Source organism: Procambarus clarkii, chromosome 7, assembly GCF_040958095.1.
Source record: "Procambarus clarkii isolate CNS0578487 chromosome 7, FALCON_Pclarkii_2.0, whole genome shotgun sequence".
Lineage (NCBI taxonomy): Eukaryota > Metazoa > Arthropoda > Malacostraca > Decapoda > Cambaridae > Procambarus > Procambarus clarkii.
This window is the reverse complement of record NC_091156.1, coordinates 19,843,400-19,860,102: the sequence shown is the minus strand read 5'-3', so window position 1 is coordinate 19,860,102 and position 16,703 is coordinate 19,843,400. Positions and strand designations below refer to the sequence as shown.

Sequence of the window (16,703 nt, the reverse complement as noted above, 5' to 3'; positions counted from 1 at the left end):
ATAATTAGTAATTATTACTAGTAGATTAGACCACCATATGTGGTCTGATATAATAATAAAGTGGACCACCATATGTGGTATGATAATTATATTAATAAGATAAACAATTTGTGGTTTAAGAATGAGCCATCTCAAAGTGGTTTAAGCTACAAATTGTCCCTCCAACTGTGTGAGATAATTTCAGGCAGTTTAATCAAGTACATACAGTCCACTCAATTACTTCTTACTTACTAAGAAAATAAATAAGACAAAACTTTATTTTATTAAAGTCAGTTTAAAAGGAGAATAGCTGCCTGGAGTTTCCCCACAGCTGTAACACTCACCAATCTTGCGCTTGTAAAGAAGAGGCGCGAGCACCAGTGGAAGCACAATGTAGATCTGTGTATCGACAGCCGTGTACCAGCACTGCGCCAGACACTGCAATTATACAACTGTAACTAAGAACATGTTCCACTGCCCTTACATACACACATTATTATTATTATTAACACCTTTATTGACAAAATTTAATTACAATTTTGCTAATCTGAGGATTTCAATTAGGTCTTATTAAAGTAAGGATAAAGCTGGTATTGACTGTCACACAGGACAGAGGGTCATACAATTAATGTTTTAATGTACGAATATGTAAAAAACAACTTTCTATTGTGCACTGCCACACAAGGGCAGGGATGGGTTCATAGGAGATGCAGCATAAAATTAATAAAAAATAAAACTGTTCTTCATTCTTTAAAATGGACAAGCAAATTTTGGATAAATTGTTAGGATGTCGTCCAGTACACCAGGTTTAATGAAATAGTTACAGTTGGTGGTACAAGAGGCCAGGAGGTCTAAAATCTTTTACGGTTTCACATTCATCAATATAGTGTTCTAGTAAATGCATTAACGGTTTATCACAGAGTTTACAATCTGAATATTCTGGTAGTGGCTCAGCCTCATTAACCTGCCAGATGTGCCTATAGCCAAGGCGAATTCACGCAATGACTACATCACATTTCGTGGTCCGGTTACTGTGCTGACCATACAAATACCTATTATTACAAAAGTTGTCATAGTTTTTAATACTGCAGCTTTCAGGTCGCTGGGCATTTCTTAGTTCTTGGCCCAATGTACACTTAGAGGAGGACAGTGAGCTCTTATACGTGTCCTGAACCATCTTCCAGAGGTTAACAAGCCACTAAGCCCATCATCAAAACGGTTGTGCCAGTGTGATGCTAGTGTGTAACGGTGCCAATTTTGTTCTATGCTACAGTATGTAGTTTTATGCTGCTAATTGTATCTGATGGTTCAGTATGTAGTGTGATGGTACGAGTTCTACATTATGTTGTAGTGCCGCGTGACAGTGCTGGTTCTACATGCTGCTCCAGTATGCAGTGTGATGATACGAGTTCTACAAGATAGCTGAGGACTATCCAAAGTTTTCTCTAGTTTTAAGTTTATAGATATGGATTTTTGTTTAAATTTTAAGGGATTAATTTGATTTAGTTGGAAGAGATGTGGGGCTGCATCCAAGGTGGACAGCCGAGATCATGGGGACAGTCTTCCGTCCTCATTTATTTTGTGTCATTTGTGATTCATTCATATTACTATGTGTGTCATGCATTTTTGGGTGTTATTATGTGGATTAGTGATTGTATGGAAGTAGCTAGGATTAGATCATTTCTTTTTAGAGGCACTGAGTCAAAATATTGTTTTGGTTCAAAAAAAAATTTTGGGGGGAGAGTTAATGGTTACAGTAGGTGCAGGATAAGAAATTCGTGCTTTAAAGTACTTTACACATGAATTTCTTAATTCTGAAGAAAGGGGAGTTGTAATGGCCTGTGGGAAGCAGCCCAGAGTTTCCCTTCCCCAATTTTTCTTAAAGTCAAAAGGCCACTGGTGGCGTGGCGGCTCTTCTCCCTTGGCCACTATCCCCCCCACTCCATCCCCCACTCAATTCATTTTCTTCCCCCCACTCTTTCCCCTCTCCCCAGCTCCTCACCATACCAGGCGAGTCAAGTGTCTCCTTCCCGTATCTTGCATGGAACAGGTTTGAACATATTTCATCCTTTTCTGTAAACATAGCTCGCTGTTGGCCACCCACTACAAAGAGACCTTGTTCCTTCTGGTAGCTGGGTAGCTGGGTAGTGCTGACACGACTCTACGGGCATTTCATGTACCTTTCAAGCAGACCTGGAAGGTGATTGGCGGTAGATAAGTGCCAAGACCTTCTTGGCCTTTGAGGGCCAGACCTCAGGCCTAGTTTTTAAATGGTTGGCTGTAGCCAAAAATAATGGGAGGAACCCAGGAGCTGTATTAGTTGTGGAAGGAGCTATCCTTCCACTGGTAAGCGTGTGAAACAAATTTTAGTTCAGTGTGTCCTGGGAGTGTTTGGGGTGGGAACTCGGTCAGGCATGAAGGGCCTGAGGTAGAGACCCATTTAACATCTGTGGCCAGTAATTGCAGGAATAAGGTAATGTGTGTCTGAGTTTTGGTATCTCAGTTATTGCACTCCGTTTATATTGCCTCATAGGGATGTATTTAGAGTAGGATATATTTTTTCGTGCCAATTTATTAAATAAAAGTATCTTTTGTTAAATAAAGTTAATATTGATTTAGTGGTATTTAGTTAATCCCCCTTTTTTTATTAATACTGAGTCGTTAAATGTCGTATTTATATGCTGTTTTGGAAGTCCCTGTATCCTCAGTAATTAAAGTAAATATTTCTATAAATAATTCCCAAGCATTATCGTCAAGATTCCTACGTCCATCGAGTTCACAATGATTGACTTTGTCCTTCCAGGGAGATCAGTAGTGCAAGCACATTCTGATTTCAGTAAGGTGGTGGCAGCCGTAAGTTTAATTATTATTCTTTATTTAAATCATCACCCTTTATTTGTAGCTTCCCTTCATTTAATGTTTTCAGTTTAACAATTAGCTGGGAGTTCAGTGAGGGTCACAGTGAGCTTGCAAGCAGTGTTAAGCTAGGGTTTTAAGTGACTAAGTGGAGTAGCACTGTTGAGGTGTTACAAGATGCTCCAGTATGCAGTTCGACTTTATGTTTTGTGAGCCAAAGGTATAGAAATAAATTAGAAAGTGCTCTCTCGATTATATGGGGCAACGAAAGTGTGAATGAATGAGTCTCTGTTGTACACCGGTTGGTTGACACATCAGGGACCCCGGGTGTCGTCTGTGAGTACCGCCGGCTGGTCGAGACATCAGGGACCCCGGGTGTCGTCTGTGAGTGCCGCCGGCTGGTTGACACATCAGGGACCCCGGGTGTCGCCTGTGAGTGCCGCCGGCTGATCGAGACATCAGGGACCCCGGGTGTCGCCTGTGAGTGCCGCCGGCTGGTCGAGACATCAGGGACCCCGGGTGTCGCCTGTGAGTGCCGCCGGCTGGTTGACACATCAGGGACCCCGGGTGTCGCCTGTGAGTGCCGCCGGCTGGTCGAGACATCAGAGACCCCGGGTGTCGCCTGTGAGTGCCGCCGGCTGGTCGAGACATCAGGGACCTCGGGTGTCGTCTGTGAGTGCCGCCAAAGACGACTCTGATGTCGCCGGTGGTAGTGCTGGTGGCCGGAATCAACACCGGGAACGGTTTCAAACTCCTGCACAGAGGGTCGTCGTGTGGAGGGCCAGAGGACACGTGACCAGATGTGAATTTTAGGAGCTGACGAATTGGTTCAAGTGAGAAGAGAAGTCAGTTCTGTTCTGCAGCCAGACTGAATGGTTGAGCCAGTCGAGCCATGGTTACATCAGCAGGGGAGCTGCTGACATCAACTGGAGAAGTCCGCGGTCGGTAGCCTCCGCACCCTAACTGTAGCAGTGTAGACTCTTGGTGGATTGCGTGAGTGCAGACTCTTGGTGGATTATGTGAGTGCAGACTCTTGGTGGATTACGTGAGTGCAGACTCTTGGTGGATTATGTGAGTGCAGACTCTTGGTGGATTACGTGAGTGCAGACTCTTGGTGGATTATGTGAGTGCAGACTCTTGGTGGATTACGTTGAGTGCAGACTCTTGGTGGATTATGTGAGTGTAGACTCTTGGTGGATTATGTGAGTGCAGACTCTTGGTGGATTACGTGAGTGCAGACTCTTGGTGGATTACGTGAGTGCAGACTCTTGGTGGATTACGTGAGTGCAGATTCTTGGTGGATTACGTGAGTGCAGACTCTTGGTGGATTACGTCAGTGCATACTCTTAGTGGATTACGTGAGTGCATACTCTTAGTGGATTACGTGAGTGTAGACTATTGGTGGGTTACGTGACAATAGACTCTTGGTGGATTATGTGAATGCAGACTCTTGGTGGATTATGTTGAGTTCAGACTCTAAGTGGATTACGATTGGTGGATTACGTGAGTGTAGACTCTTGGTGGATTACGAGAGAGCAGACTGCTTTATTGTGATGGTCCAGTATGAAGTGTGATGGTACTGGTTCTATGTGATGCCCCAGTATGTAGTGTGATGGTACTGGTTCTATGTGATGCCCCAGTATGTAGTGTGATGGTACTGGTGCTATGTGATGGTCCAGTATGTAGTGTGATGGTACTGGTTCTAGGTGATGCCCCAGTATGTAGTGTGATGGTACTGGTTGCATGTGATGCTCCAGTATGTAGTGTGATGGTACTGGTTGCATGTGATGGCCCAGTATGTAGTGTGATGGTACTGGTGCTATGTGATGGCCCAGTATGTAGTGTGATGGTACTGGTTCTAGGTGATGCCCCAGTATGTAGTGTGATGGTACTGGTGCTATGTGATGCTCCAGTATGTAGTGTGATGGTACTGGTTCTAGGTGATGCCCCAGTATGTAGTGTGATGGTCCTGGTTCTAGGTGATGCCCCAGTATGTAGTGTGATGGTACTGGTTCTATGTGATGCCCCAGTATGTAGTGTGATGGTACTGGTGCTATGTGATGCTCCAGTATGTAGTGTGATGGTACTGGTTCTAGGTGATGCCCCAGTATGTAGTGTGATGGTCCTGGTTCTAGGTGATGCCCCAGTATGTAGTGTGATGGTACTGGTTCTAGGTGATGCCCCAGTATGAAGTGTGATAGTACTGGTTCTAGGTGATGCCCCAGTATGTAGTGTGATGGTACTGGTTGCATGTGATGCCCCAGTATGTAGTGTGATGGTACTGTTTCTATGTGAATCTTTACTATGTAGTGCAGAAGATGTAATGAATGGAGGGAGAGTTATTAGCTGCCCGTTCTCTGGGTAAAGTGATCTCATTGAGACACGTCCCATACCACCTGGATAGTTACCTAGATATTGGTGATGGTCTGATACGGTTCCAGTAATAGTCTACCTGTTAACTGGCAAGTGAACCTTTGCTCTAAACAGAAAATATTCTGAAGTTATAACTTTTTGCATTATAAATCGATGGTTTATAGTGTAAAAAGTTTATGCTAAACTCGTTTTTTATTTATGCTTCAAAGTCTTTTTTTTAATGTGATATTTTAGGGGAAGCTCAAATAGATTTCGAATTTCATACTAAACATGCTTGAAAATAATACACTGTTATGTATTAACCTAATGTAATGTAACCTAACCTATCCATGGGTACTTAGTACATAAAAGCACTAATTAAGTAGTAGTTTTCTAGTGATTACCACTAAGACACAGACATCCTGAGGACAGGTTGATTAGTGCTTATATTTGCAATCTTTATTACTTTGCTTTACTTGTGGGCCCCTGAACCTCAATGAAGAAAAAACTAATATATAAAAAAAAATCACAGCTAGCCAAATAACCTAATTACAAAATATTGTAATATTGACATTATTAAGTATATAGCAGAGGACCTGTGGTTAAATGTAGAGAGGAGAAGTAGGGAATATTATGACGTAGGGGCCTGACGGCTGAGTAGACAGCGCTGGGGATTCGTAGTCCTAAGGTTGCGGGTTCGATTCCCAGCTAAGGCAGAGACACGTGGGCAGAGTTTCTTTCACTCTGATACTCCTGTGCACCTAGCAGTAAATAGATACCTAGGAGTTAGACAGCTGCTACGGGCTGCTTCCTGGGGATGTGTAACAAAAAGGGAGGCCTGGTCGAGGACCGGGCCGCGGGGACGCTGAGCCCTAAAATCATCTCAAGATAACCTCAAGATGCTCGTGCTGATAAGTGGGAAGGTGAGGATGACGGTAATTAGGGGAATTATGACAAAGAAGAGTATGAGGATAATGTTGATGATAATGATGATAATTCTGAAAAAATAATGACAATGATGATAGAGATGATGATGATGACGCAGATAATGATAATTACGATAATGATAATTATAATGACTATAATTGTTATTATGCTAATGATAATAATGAACCAGATTATGATAAATATGATAATTATATATAATGATACTTTCCATAATATGTGGATTACGATAATTGCTACAATTATGAAAATTGCTATAATTATGTAAATTATTATATATATATAATAATAATAATAATAATTTGTGGCCTCGTAGCCTGGTGGATAGCGCGCAGGACTCGTAATTCTGTGGCGCGGGTTCGATTCCCGCACGAGGCAGAAACAAATGGGCAAAGTTTCTTTCACCCTGAATGCCCCTGTTACCTAGCAGTAAATAGGTACCTGGGTGTTAGTCAGCTGTCACGGGCTGCTTCCTGGGGGTGGAGGCCTGGTCGAGGACCGGGCCGCGGGGACACTAAAGCCCCGAAATCATCTCAAGATAACCTCAAGATAATAATTTTGTTTAAGATGATAATTATATATTACACTGATAATTTGATAAGTAACCAAAATGATAACCCTAATCTATAAATCCCAACTTCAGGTTTGTAACTAATACCGCTGAGAACGAAAAATAAATCCATTGACGCTGTGCCTCTGTGCTGCCGTGACAATCCACAGAAAGGTTTATTATCAGTAATGTCATGTTAATGTTTGTGTCATGGGTATGACAGCAGACACTCACCATATGATTCATAAAGTTGGTGGCAAAGAGGAAGTCTGCCCACCAGTACTGCTGACAGATCTCCACGACGGTCCGCTCAATGTGCATGGCAAGGGGCCCGAACACCAGGAACCTTGCCAGCGTGGCCATCACGGCACCAGTCAAGGCTATGGGTGGCGCTAACCTATTGCACAACAACACAAACCATCATATAAGAATGAATCAATCAATCAATTAATCAATTAATCAATTAATCAATGTTTGTTCAAAAGAATGGTGAGTACCAAGAAATAAGATTAATATACAATAGTAGGCACAGAAGTTACACAATCTATAAAATATTTTGTACGCAAAGCGTTTCCGGCAAAGGCATTAAAATAGACACCAAAAATTAACTGAATGTGTGAGGGGTAAAACACTATATGCTAAGGGAGAAGTAAACTACGAAAATCAGAACGTTTGTGGAAAATAACAAATGAGTACAAAAAAGGTACCACTTAAGGAAGGTAAGCATAGACTATTTCAATATGGAGTTAGTAGTTGAAGCAATAGTACAGTAGTTGATTTACATTAATAACACAATGGAAATACAAGGTGTAGTTTAGAAAAACAACTGGACTCATATATATATATATATATACATATATATATATATATATATATATATATATATATATATATATATATATATATATATATATATATATATATATATAATATGTGTGTAAATCACCTTGATTTACCACAAGAAATTAACACGTGATGAACAATGTAACAATGTCAGACCACGAAGGAATGATTAAGACAGAAAATTCCTTAAGTTCTTTCGTATTTAATAATACATCTTCAGAAGGATGGACATTCAGTTCAGTGATAGTGGATGTATAGGCAGGAATGGAGAGAGGTGAGGTGAAAAAGAATGCATTTGTTCACAAACACAGAAGGGAACTGCAGAAGGCTCAATCACCCATATATTTGATTTGTAGGAATCATTAATGAGATAATAATGAGATATTAATGAGAGAAGGAGATATTAATCAGATAATATTGTGATAAGTGTGTATTAATGATCTTACTCAAATAGTTTTTGAATTGATCAATCAAAAATGTATCCAAATTATACAGACCACTACTAATGTTCAATTTGTATGGATCTGTAATCTGTATTAAAGCAGATTCACTAATACTATGCCCAGATTCACTAATACAATGCCCAGATTCACTAATACTATGCCCAGATTCACTAATACTATGCCCAGATTTACTAATACTATGCCCAGATTCACTAATACTATGCCCAGATTCACTAATACTATGCCCAGATTCACTAATACTATGCCCAGATTCACTAATACTATGCCCAGATTCACTACTGGAAATGCTTTTACAATTTGTCAGTAAATTCCTTTGTCAGAAAGTTCTCGCCAAAGTGATCGGGAGAAGTCTTCTTCAATAACGAGGTGTAAAAGTATTTTCAATAGAAACGTTATTGAATCTGCTTTAATACAGATTACAAACCATACAATTTGAGCATTAGTAATGCTCTGTATAATTTGGATCCATTTTTGATTGATTACTTAAAAGACGATTTGAATAAGATCATTAATACACAGTTATCTCAATGATATCTTATTATTATCTCCTTATGAAGACTAAACCATACACCAGAAGATGAGGAGACGACGACGTTTCTTTTCTTAAAAATGTTTCCATCACTAGTACCACTGTGCTCTGCCTTCATACCTGAACTAAAAAATCTCACTAATACCCTTCGACCTCTTGGCATAAAACTTGCCTTTAGACAAACGAACTCTTTTTCTAGTAATCTAGTTCACACTGCTCCTCCTGCTTCTAATGCCGCTGGTGTCTACTCTATTTCCTGTTCGTCTTGTCCTCTCCAGTACTTTGGGGAAACTGACCTTTCACTAAATGACAGACTTAAGGAACACAAAAGAAGTATTAAGTCTGTAGACACAATACTCTCATATGTCATGTTAGGGATTCAAGTCAGCCTATTGATGGGTCTTCTAAAATGGTCTTTCCTGCCTCTACTCTACACAGACGCCGTCTTCTTGAATCGGCTCTGATGCACAACCTACCCAACATGAACCATAGTCTTGGCTTTGTTGCTGTTGACTCTTTCCTTTCACAATACATACTCAAATATTGTAAACTTTCGAACAATCGTGACCTAACATAAGCCTACCAGTCATTTTTCTCTTTCTCCTTTTATTCTTACGTTCCTATTATTATATCCATTATAACCCCCACCCTTTCTTACACCCTCATTATTACACCCTTCCCATCCGGACCTTTCAGCTTGCTTTTACCTTCCTCTAGGAATTTCCTTTCCCTCAACTCTCTCCACCATTCTCTAAAACAACAACAACTTCGAGAAGGAAGGATAGAGAACGTGTACATCCTACCTGATGACTCGGTGAACGTAGTACATCCTACCTGATGACACGGTGAACGTAGTACATCCTACCTGATGACACGGTGAACGTAGTACATCCTACCTGATGACACGGTGAACGTAGTACATCCTACCTGATGACGCGGTGAACGTAGTACATCCTACCTGATGACACGGTGAACGTAGTACATCCTACCTGATGACACGGTGAACATAGTACATCCTACCTGATGACACGGTGAACGTAGTACATCCTACCTGATGACGCGGTGAACGTAGTACATGATCCAGTTGATCCTGCCTACTCTGCTGAACTCCTTCAGAACTCCATAAGTCACCAGGAAGCCGCTGATGAAGAAGAAAGTGTCGACACTGAAGCCGGCGTTGTCGACCGTCTCGTCGAGCACGTCATCTGTCACCTACACCGACACACACACAACATAAACCACAATGTCATTATCCCGACCCACACACACACACACATATGACACTAAATTAAAGTGAGGACATTTTGACCCCGCCAGAACCTTTATCCAGTCACCTGGATAAGGGTCACCTTATCCAGGTGACTGGATAGGTGACTGGATAAGGTGACTGGATAAGGGTCCAAGTCTCGATAAAAGGTCTGGATAAAGTCACCTGGACCCTTATACAATCACTTATCTTCTGGAGCCTTATCCAGACCTGGATCTTCCTGGTCTAGGATGGCCAGTGCTGTCGGGAGTTGGGTTAAGGGTCACACGACTTCTAACCATTTTGTATAGTCAGTGTGGTCTAGCGGTATAGTACTGAATACGCTAAGGTGCATGGAGCCCTGGCTGTCTGGGTTCGAATCCTTCAGGGGCGAGGAGTTTTCAGTTGCATATTGGCTTGAGGGATCATTCAAGCTTGTTCCCATTTGTGTGGCTCACGTGGCCCCACCAAGTGAGGTGATTCTCACGACTACCAAGATTTTTGTACAGTGTGGTCTAGTGGATATGGCCCTAGGTACGCCAAGGTGTATAGTGCCCCTGGCTGTCTGGGTTCAAATCCTTCTGGGGTGTGGAATTTTCACACACACACACACACATATATATGAGGGATAGAAGCCCTAAACCAGAAAATAATAAATACAGAATATGCGGTCATATTCAATGAAACATGTTTGAAAGAAAACCTGCTGCCAGTATACACCAATATATATATATATATATATATATATATATATATATATATATTTTATACATATATATATATGTATAATATATTATACATATATGTATATATATATATACAACTTGCCTAAACACACAAGTGAAGTTATACAACTTTAGAACACTTTCCCACCAGGAGACTCGAACCCTAGCCAGCACAGAAGCCTTCCAGCAACTGGCATAACAGGTACGCCTTTAACCCACTGCACCACGCTAGACCCTTAAAAGAGATGGTAATTTCGGGGTATTTAAACACTCCAAAGATTACCACCTCCCAAGGGCAACTAGAGCAAGTGAGGGGTCACTTACGTTTTTAATCAAGTCCCTGTTAATATGGGAGAACACTGTGTCTATGCTTGATGCGCAACTTGCCTAAACACGCAAGTGAAGTTATACAACTTTAGAAAGTGTTCTAAAGTTGTATAACTTCACTTGTGTGTTTAGGCAAGTTGTGCACCAAGCATAGACACAGTGTTCTCCCATATTAACAGGGACTTGATGAAAAACGTAAGTGACCCCTCACTTGCTCTAGTTGCCCTTGGGAGGTGGTAATCTTTGGGGTGTTTAAATACCCCAAAATTACCATCTCTTTTAAGGGTCTAGCGTGGTGCAGTGGGTTAAAGTAAACCTGTTATGCCAGTTGCTGGAAGGCTTCTGTGCTGGCTAGGGTTCGAGTCTCCTGGTGGGAAAGTGTTCTAAAGTTGTGTGTGTGTATATATATATATATATATATATATATATATATATATATATATATATATATATATATATATATATATATATATATATATATATACATATATATATATATATATACATATATATATATATATATATATATATATATATATATATATATATATATATATATATGTATATATATATATATGTATATATATATATGTATATATATATATGTATATATATATATATGTATATATATATATATATATATATATATATATATATATATATATATATATATATATATATATATATATATATATATACCCATATATACATACTAGCAGTATCCGGCCACGTGTTGCTGTGGTTTAGCAACGCGTGTGCATTATTGCTCCAGATGGACATAGTCGCCCTTCAAGAGACACGTCTGCCCGCAACCAGCAGCATATGGGAGAAAGACTTTACCTTCTTCTGGCAGGGTAAACCACTAGAAGAGGTAAGGAGTCATAGCATTGGCTTCGACATCAGGAACAGGTTGTTAGGGTGCATAGTACCGCCCATGGAGGGGTTTGCAAGGATCATCAAACTTCAGCTTCATACAGCAGCAGGAATGCTCAGCCTCATCACTGCCTACGCTCCAACACTGATCTCCTCTACCGAAGCGAAGGACGAGTTCTATTATGACCTCGGCCTAGCTCTCAGAGACATACCTCAACAAGAGCCAGTCTTCCTCCTGGGAGACTTTAACGCAAGAGTTGGTTCTGATCACAGCTCTTGGCCTTCCTGCCTGAGCCAGTTTGGATTTGAGAAGATGAATGATTGGGCAGCGCCTCCTGGAGTTCTGCTGTCTTCATGATCTCTGCATCACCAATTCCTTCTTCGACACCAAGCCCCAGCACAAGGTTTCCTGGAGACACCCCAGATCTAAGCATTGGCACCAACTCGACCTGGTGGTTACGGGGCATAGCAATCTGAGAAGCATCAAACTTCCAGGGCGCAGATTGCGACACGGACCACTCGCTCATCGTTTGCAACGGGCTCACCATAGCTCGTGCTACTTGGAACTTTTCGTTCCAGGTGGCGAATCTTAAACATCAACATCGTCGTTTGCAGAGTAAAGTTCCAGCCCCGGAAAATCCCCGGAGCAAAGGAGGGAAGACCACGCATTGGCATAAGCAAGACCCGTGACCTTCACAAGGTGGAGAAATTCACTGCGGCGCTGGTAAATGCCCTTCCTGTACCACCCTGCGATAGCGCAAGTGAGAGGTAGTCACATCTCAGGGGCACTATTTTCAACATTGCCATGTCCACCTTCGGTAAGAGGCAGAACTAGTCAGCAGATTGGTTCGAAGCCAGTGCAGAGGAACAGTTACCCCTCATAGAGGAGATGATCTCTCTCATCCTACAAGAACCTGCCCTCAGAAAGGAACCTACAGGCCCTCCATACTGCCCGCAGTAGAGTTCAACAAGCTACGAGGCGCTGTGCTAACGATTACTGGCTCCGACTCTGTTCCAGCTTCCAGACTGCGGCCACTGTCGGCAACGTAAGAGGCATGTTCGAAGGGATCAAACAGGCAACAGGCCCTACACAAAACAGGACGGCTTTTTCGAAGTCAGCCACTGGAGAGATTAAAGACCGTGATCAACAGATGAATCGCTGGGTGGAACTTTACTCCGAACTCTACTCCAGAGAAAACTTGGTCAGCGTAGAGGCCTTGGATGCAATCGAGTGCCTGCCCATCATGGAAGAACTTGACTTTGAACCGACTGTGGAAGAAGTTGAGAAAGCACTGGATTCCATTTCCTCAGGAAAGGCCTCATGAGACGAAAGGATTCCGCCTGAAGTTCTCAAGTGCGCTCGTGGAACACATAAAACTGAGCTTCATGAACTGTGCCAGTGCTGGAGGGAGAGCTTAGTGCCACAAGACATGAGAGAGGCAAACATCATCACTCTCTACAAAAATAAAGGTGACAGAAGTGATGACAACAACTATCGCGGCATCTCCCTCCTCAGCGTCGTCGGCAAACTCTTCGCCAGGGTCGTCTTGGTCTGGCTTTAGATTCTTACTGAGTCACAGTGCGGTTTCCGAGCAGAGAAGTCGACCACTGACATGATGTTCTCCTTGAGACAGCTTCAAGAAAAGTGCAGGGAGCAGAGAAAAAGCCTTGTACATCGCCTTAATTGACCCTACAAAGGCCATCGACCTTGTGAGTAGGGACGGACCCTTCAAGATCTTGGCCAAAATGGGCTGCCTATCCACCCTACTCAGCATGATACAATCGTTCCACAAGGACATGAAGGGGACAGTCGTGTATGACGGCTCAACTTCTGAACCATTCAACATCAACAGTGGTGTTAAACAGGGGTGTGTTCTTGCTCCAACCCTGTTCGGCATCTTCTTCACGTTCCTCGTCAAGCATGCCTTTGGAACAACCCCAGAGAGCATCTATCTCCGTACAAGATGTGATGGAAAGCTCTATAATCTATCCAGACTCCGAGCAAAGACGAAAGTACAGATGCGAATCCTAAGGGAGTTCCTCTTCGCCGACGACGCAGCGATCACCACACACACACACAGCACAAGGCCTGCAGCAGCTACTCGACTGCTTTGCCGCAGCCTGTTCCGCATTCAGCTTGACAATCAGCCTGAAGAAGACACAGGTGATGGGACATGACATCAATGAGCTACCCTGTATAAACATAGCAGACTATGTGCTGGAGGCAGTTCACGAGTTTGTGTACCTGGGCTCCACAATCTCAGACACCCTTTCCCTGGACACTGAACTCAACAGGCGTATCGGGAAGGCCGCAACAACATTGACAACGACTAGGGAACACTGAAAACGACCAGCGAACACTGACAAAGACTAGGGTACACCATCAACGACCAGCGAACACCACCAACGACCAGCGAACACTACCAATGACTAGCGAACACCACCAACGACCATCGAACACTACCAACGACTAACGAACACTACCAACGACTAACGAACACTACCAACGGCTAGCGAACACTTCCTACGACTAGCGAACACTACCAACGACCAGCGAACACTACCAACGACTAGCGAACACTACCAACGACTAGCGAACACTACCAACGACTAGCGAACACCACCAACGGCTAGCGAACACTTCCAACGACTACCGAACACCACCAACGACTAGCGAACACTACCAAGAACTAGCGAACACTTCCAACGACTAGCAAACACCATCAACGACTAGCGAACACTACCAACGGTTAGCGAATACTACCGAAGACTATCGAACACTACCAACGACTAGCGAACACTACCAACGACCAGCGAACACTACCAACGACCAGCGAACACTACCAACGACCAGCGAACACTACCAACGACTAACGAACACTACCAACGACCAGCGAACACTACCAACGACTAGCGAACACTACCAACGACCAGCGAACACTTTCAACGACTAGCGAACACTACTAACGACCAGCGAACACTACCAACGACCAGCGAACACTGCCAACGACCAGCGAACACTACCAACGACCAGCGAACACTACCAACGACTAACGAACACTACCAACGACCAGCGAACACTACCAACGACCAGCGAACACTACCAACGACCAGCGAACACTACCAACGACTAACGAACACTACCAACGACCAGCGAACACTACCAACGACTAGCGAACACTACCAACGACCAGCGAACACTTTCAACGACCAGCGAACACTACCAACGACCAGCGAACACTACCAACGACCAGCGAACACTACCAACGACCAGCGAACACTACCAACGACTAACGAACACTACCAACGACCAGCGAACACTACCAACGACTAGCGAACACTACCAACGACCAGCGAACACTTTCAACGACTAGCGAACACTACTAACGACCAGCGAACACTACCAACGACCAGCGAACACTACCAACGACTAGCGAACACTACCAACGACCAGCGAACACTTTCAACGACCAGCGAACACTACCAACGACCAGCGAACACTACCAACGACCAGCGAACACTACCAACGACCAGCGAACACTACCAACGACCAGCGAACACTACCAACGACCCGCGAACACTACCAACGACCAGCGAACACTACCAACGACCAGCGAACAATACCAACGACCAGCGAACACTACCAACGACCAGCGAACACTACCAACGACCAGCGAACACTACCAACGACCAGCGAACACTACCAACGACCAGCGAACACTACCAACGACCAGCGAACACTACCAACGACCCGCGAACACTACCAACGACCAGCGAACACTACCAACGACTAGCGAACACTACCAACGACCAGCGAACACTTTCAACGACCAGCGAACACTACCAACGACCCGCGAACACTACCAACGACCAGCGAACACTACCAACGACCAGCGAACACTACCAACGACCAGCGAACACTACCAACGACCCGCGAACACTACCAACGACCAGCGAACACTACCAACGACCAGCGAACACTACCAACGACCAGCGAACACTTTCAACGACCAGCGAACACTACCAACGACCCGCGAACACTACCAACGACCAGCGAACACTACCAACGACCAGCGAACACTACCAACGACCAGCGAACACTACCAACGACCCGCGAACACTACCAACGACCCGCGAACACTACCAACGACCAGCGAACACTACCAACGACCAGCGAACACTACCAACGACCAGCGAACACTTTCAACGACCAGCGAACACTACCAACGACCCGCGAACACTACCAACGACCAGCGAACACTACCAACGACCAGCGAACACTACCAACGACCAGCGAACACTACCAACGACCAGCGAACACTACCAACGACCCGCGAACACTACCAACGACCAGCGAACACTACCAACGACCAGCGAACACTACCAACGACCAGCGAACACTACCAACGACCAGCGAACACTACCAACGACCCGCGAACACTACCAACGACCAGCGAACACTACCAACGACTAGCGAACACTACCAACGACCAGCGAACACTTTCAACGACCAGCGAACACTACCAACGACCCGCGAACAATACCAGCGAACACTACCAACGACCAGCGAACACTACCAACGACCAGCGAACACTACCAACGACCAGCGAACACTTTCAACGACCAGCGAACACTACCAACGACCCGCGAACACTACCAACGACCAGCGAACACTACCAACGACCAGCGAACACTACCAACGACCAGCGAACACTACCAACGATTAGCGAACACTACCAACGACCCGCGAACACTACCAACGACCAGCGAACACTACCAACGACTAGCGAACACTACCAACGACCAGCGAACACTTTCAACGACCAGCGAACACTACCAACGACCCGCGAACAATACCAGCGAACACTACCAACGACCAGCGAACACTACCAACGACCAGCGAACACTTTCAACGACCAGCGAACACTACCAACGACCCGCGAACAATACCAGCGAACACTACCAACGACCAGCGAACACTACCAACGACCCGCGAACACTACCAACGACCAGC

The 16,703-nt window shown here is 44.0% G+C and overlaps 1 protein-coding gene across 1 annotated transcript in view; it reads right to left on the bottom strand.

Moving 5' to 3' along the window:
- Window positions 1-16,703, bottom strand: part of LOC123761395 (nose resistant to fluoxetine protein 6) — a 70,947-nt gene that overhangs the window by 16,766 nt on the left and 37,478 nt on the right. The window contains exons 9-11 of the mRNA XM_045747409.2: window positions 9,570-9,730; window positions 6,917-7,079; window positions 324-417 (exon numbers count right to left, since the gene is read on the bottom strand). Of these exons, the coding sequence (XP_045603365.1) occupies window positions 324-417; window positions 6,917-7,079; window positions 9,570-9,730 (418 nt within the window). The remainder of the gene's footprint in view (window positions 1-323; window positions 418-6,916; window positions 7,080-9,569; window positions 9,731-16,703) is intronic.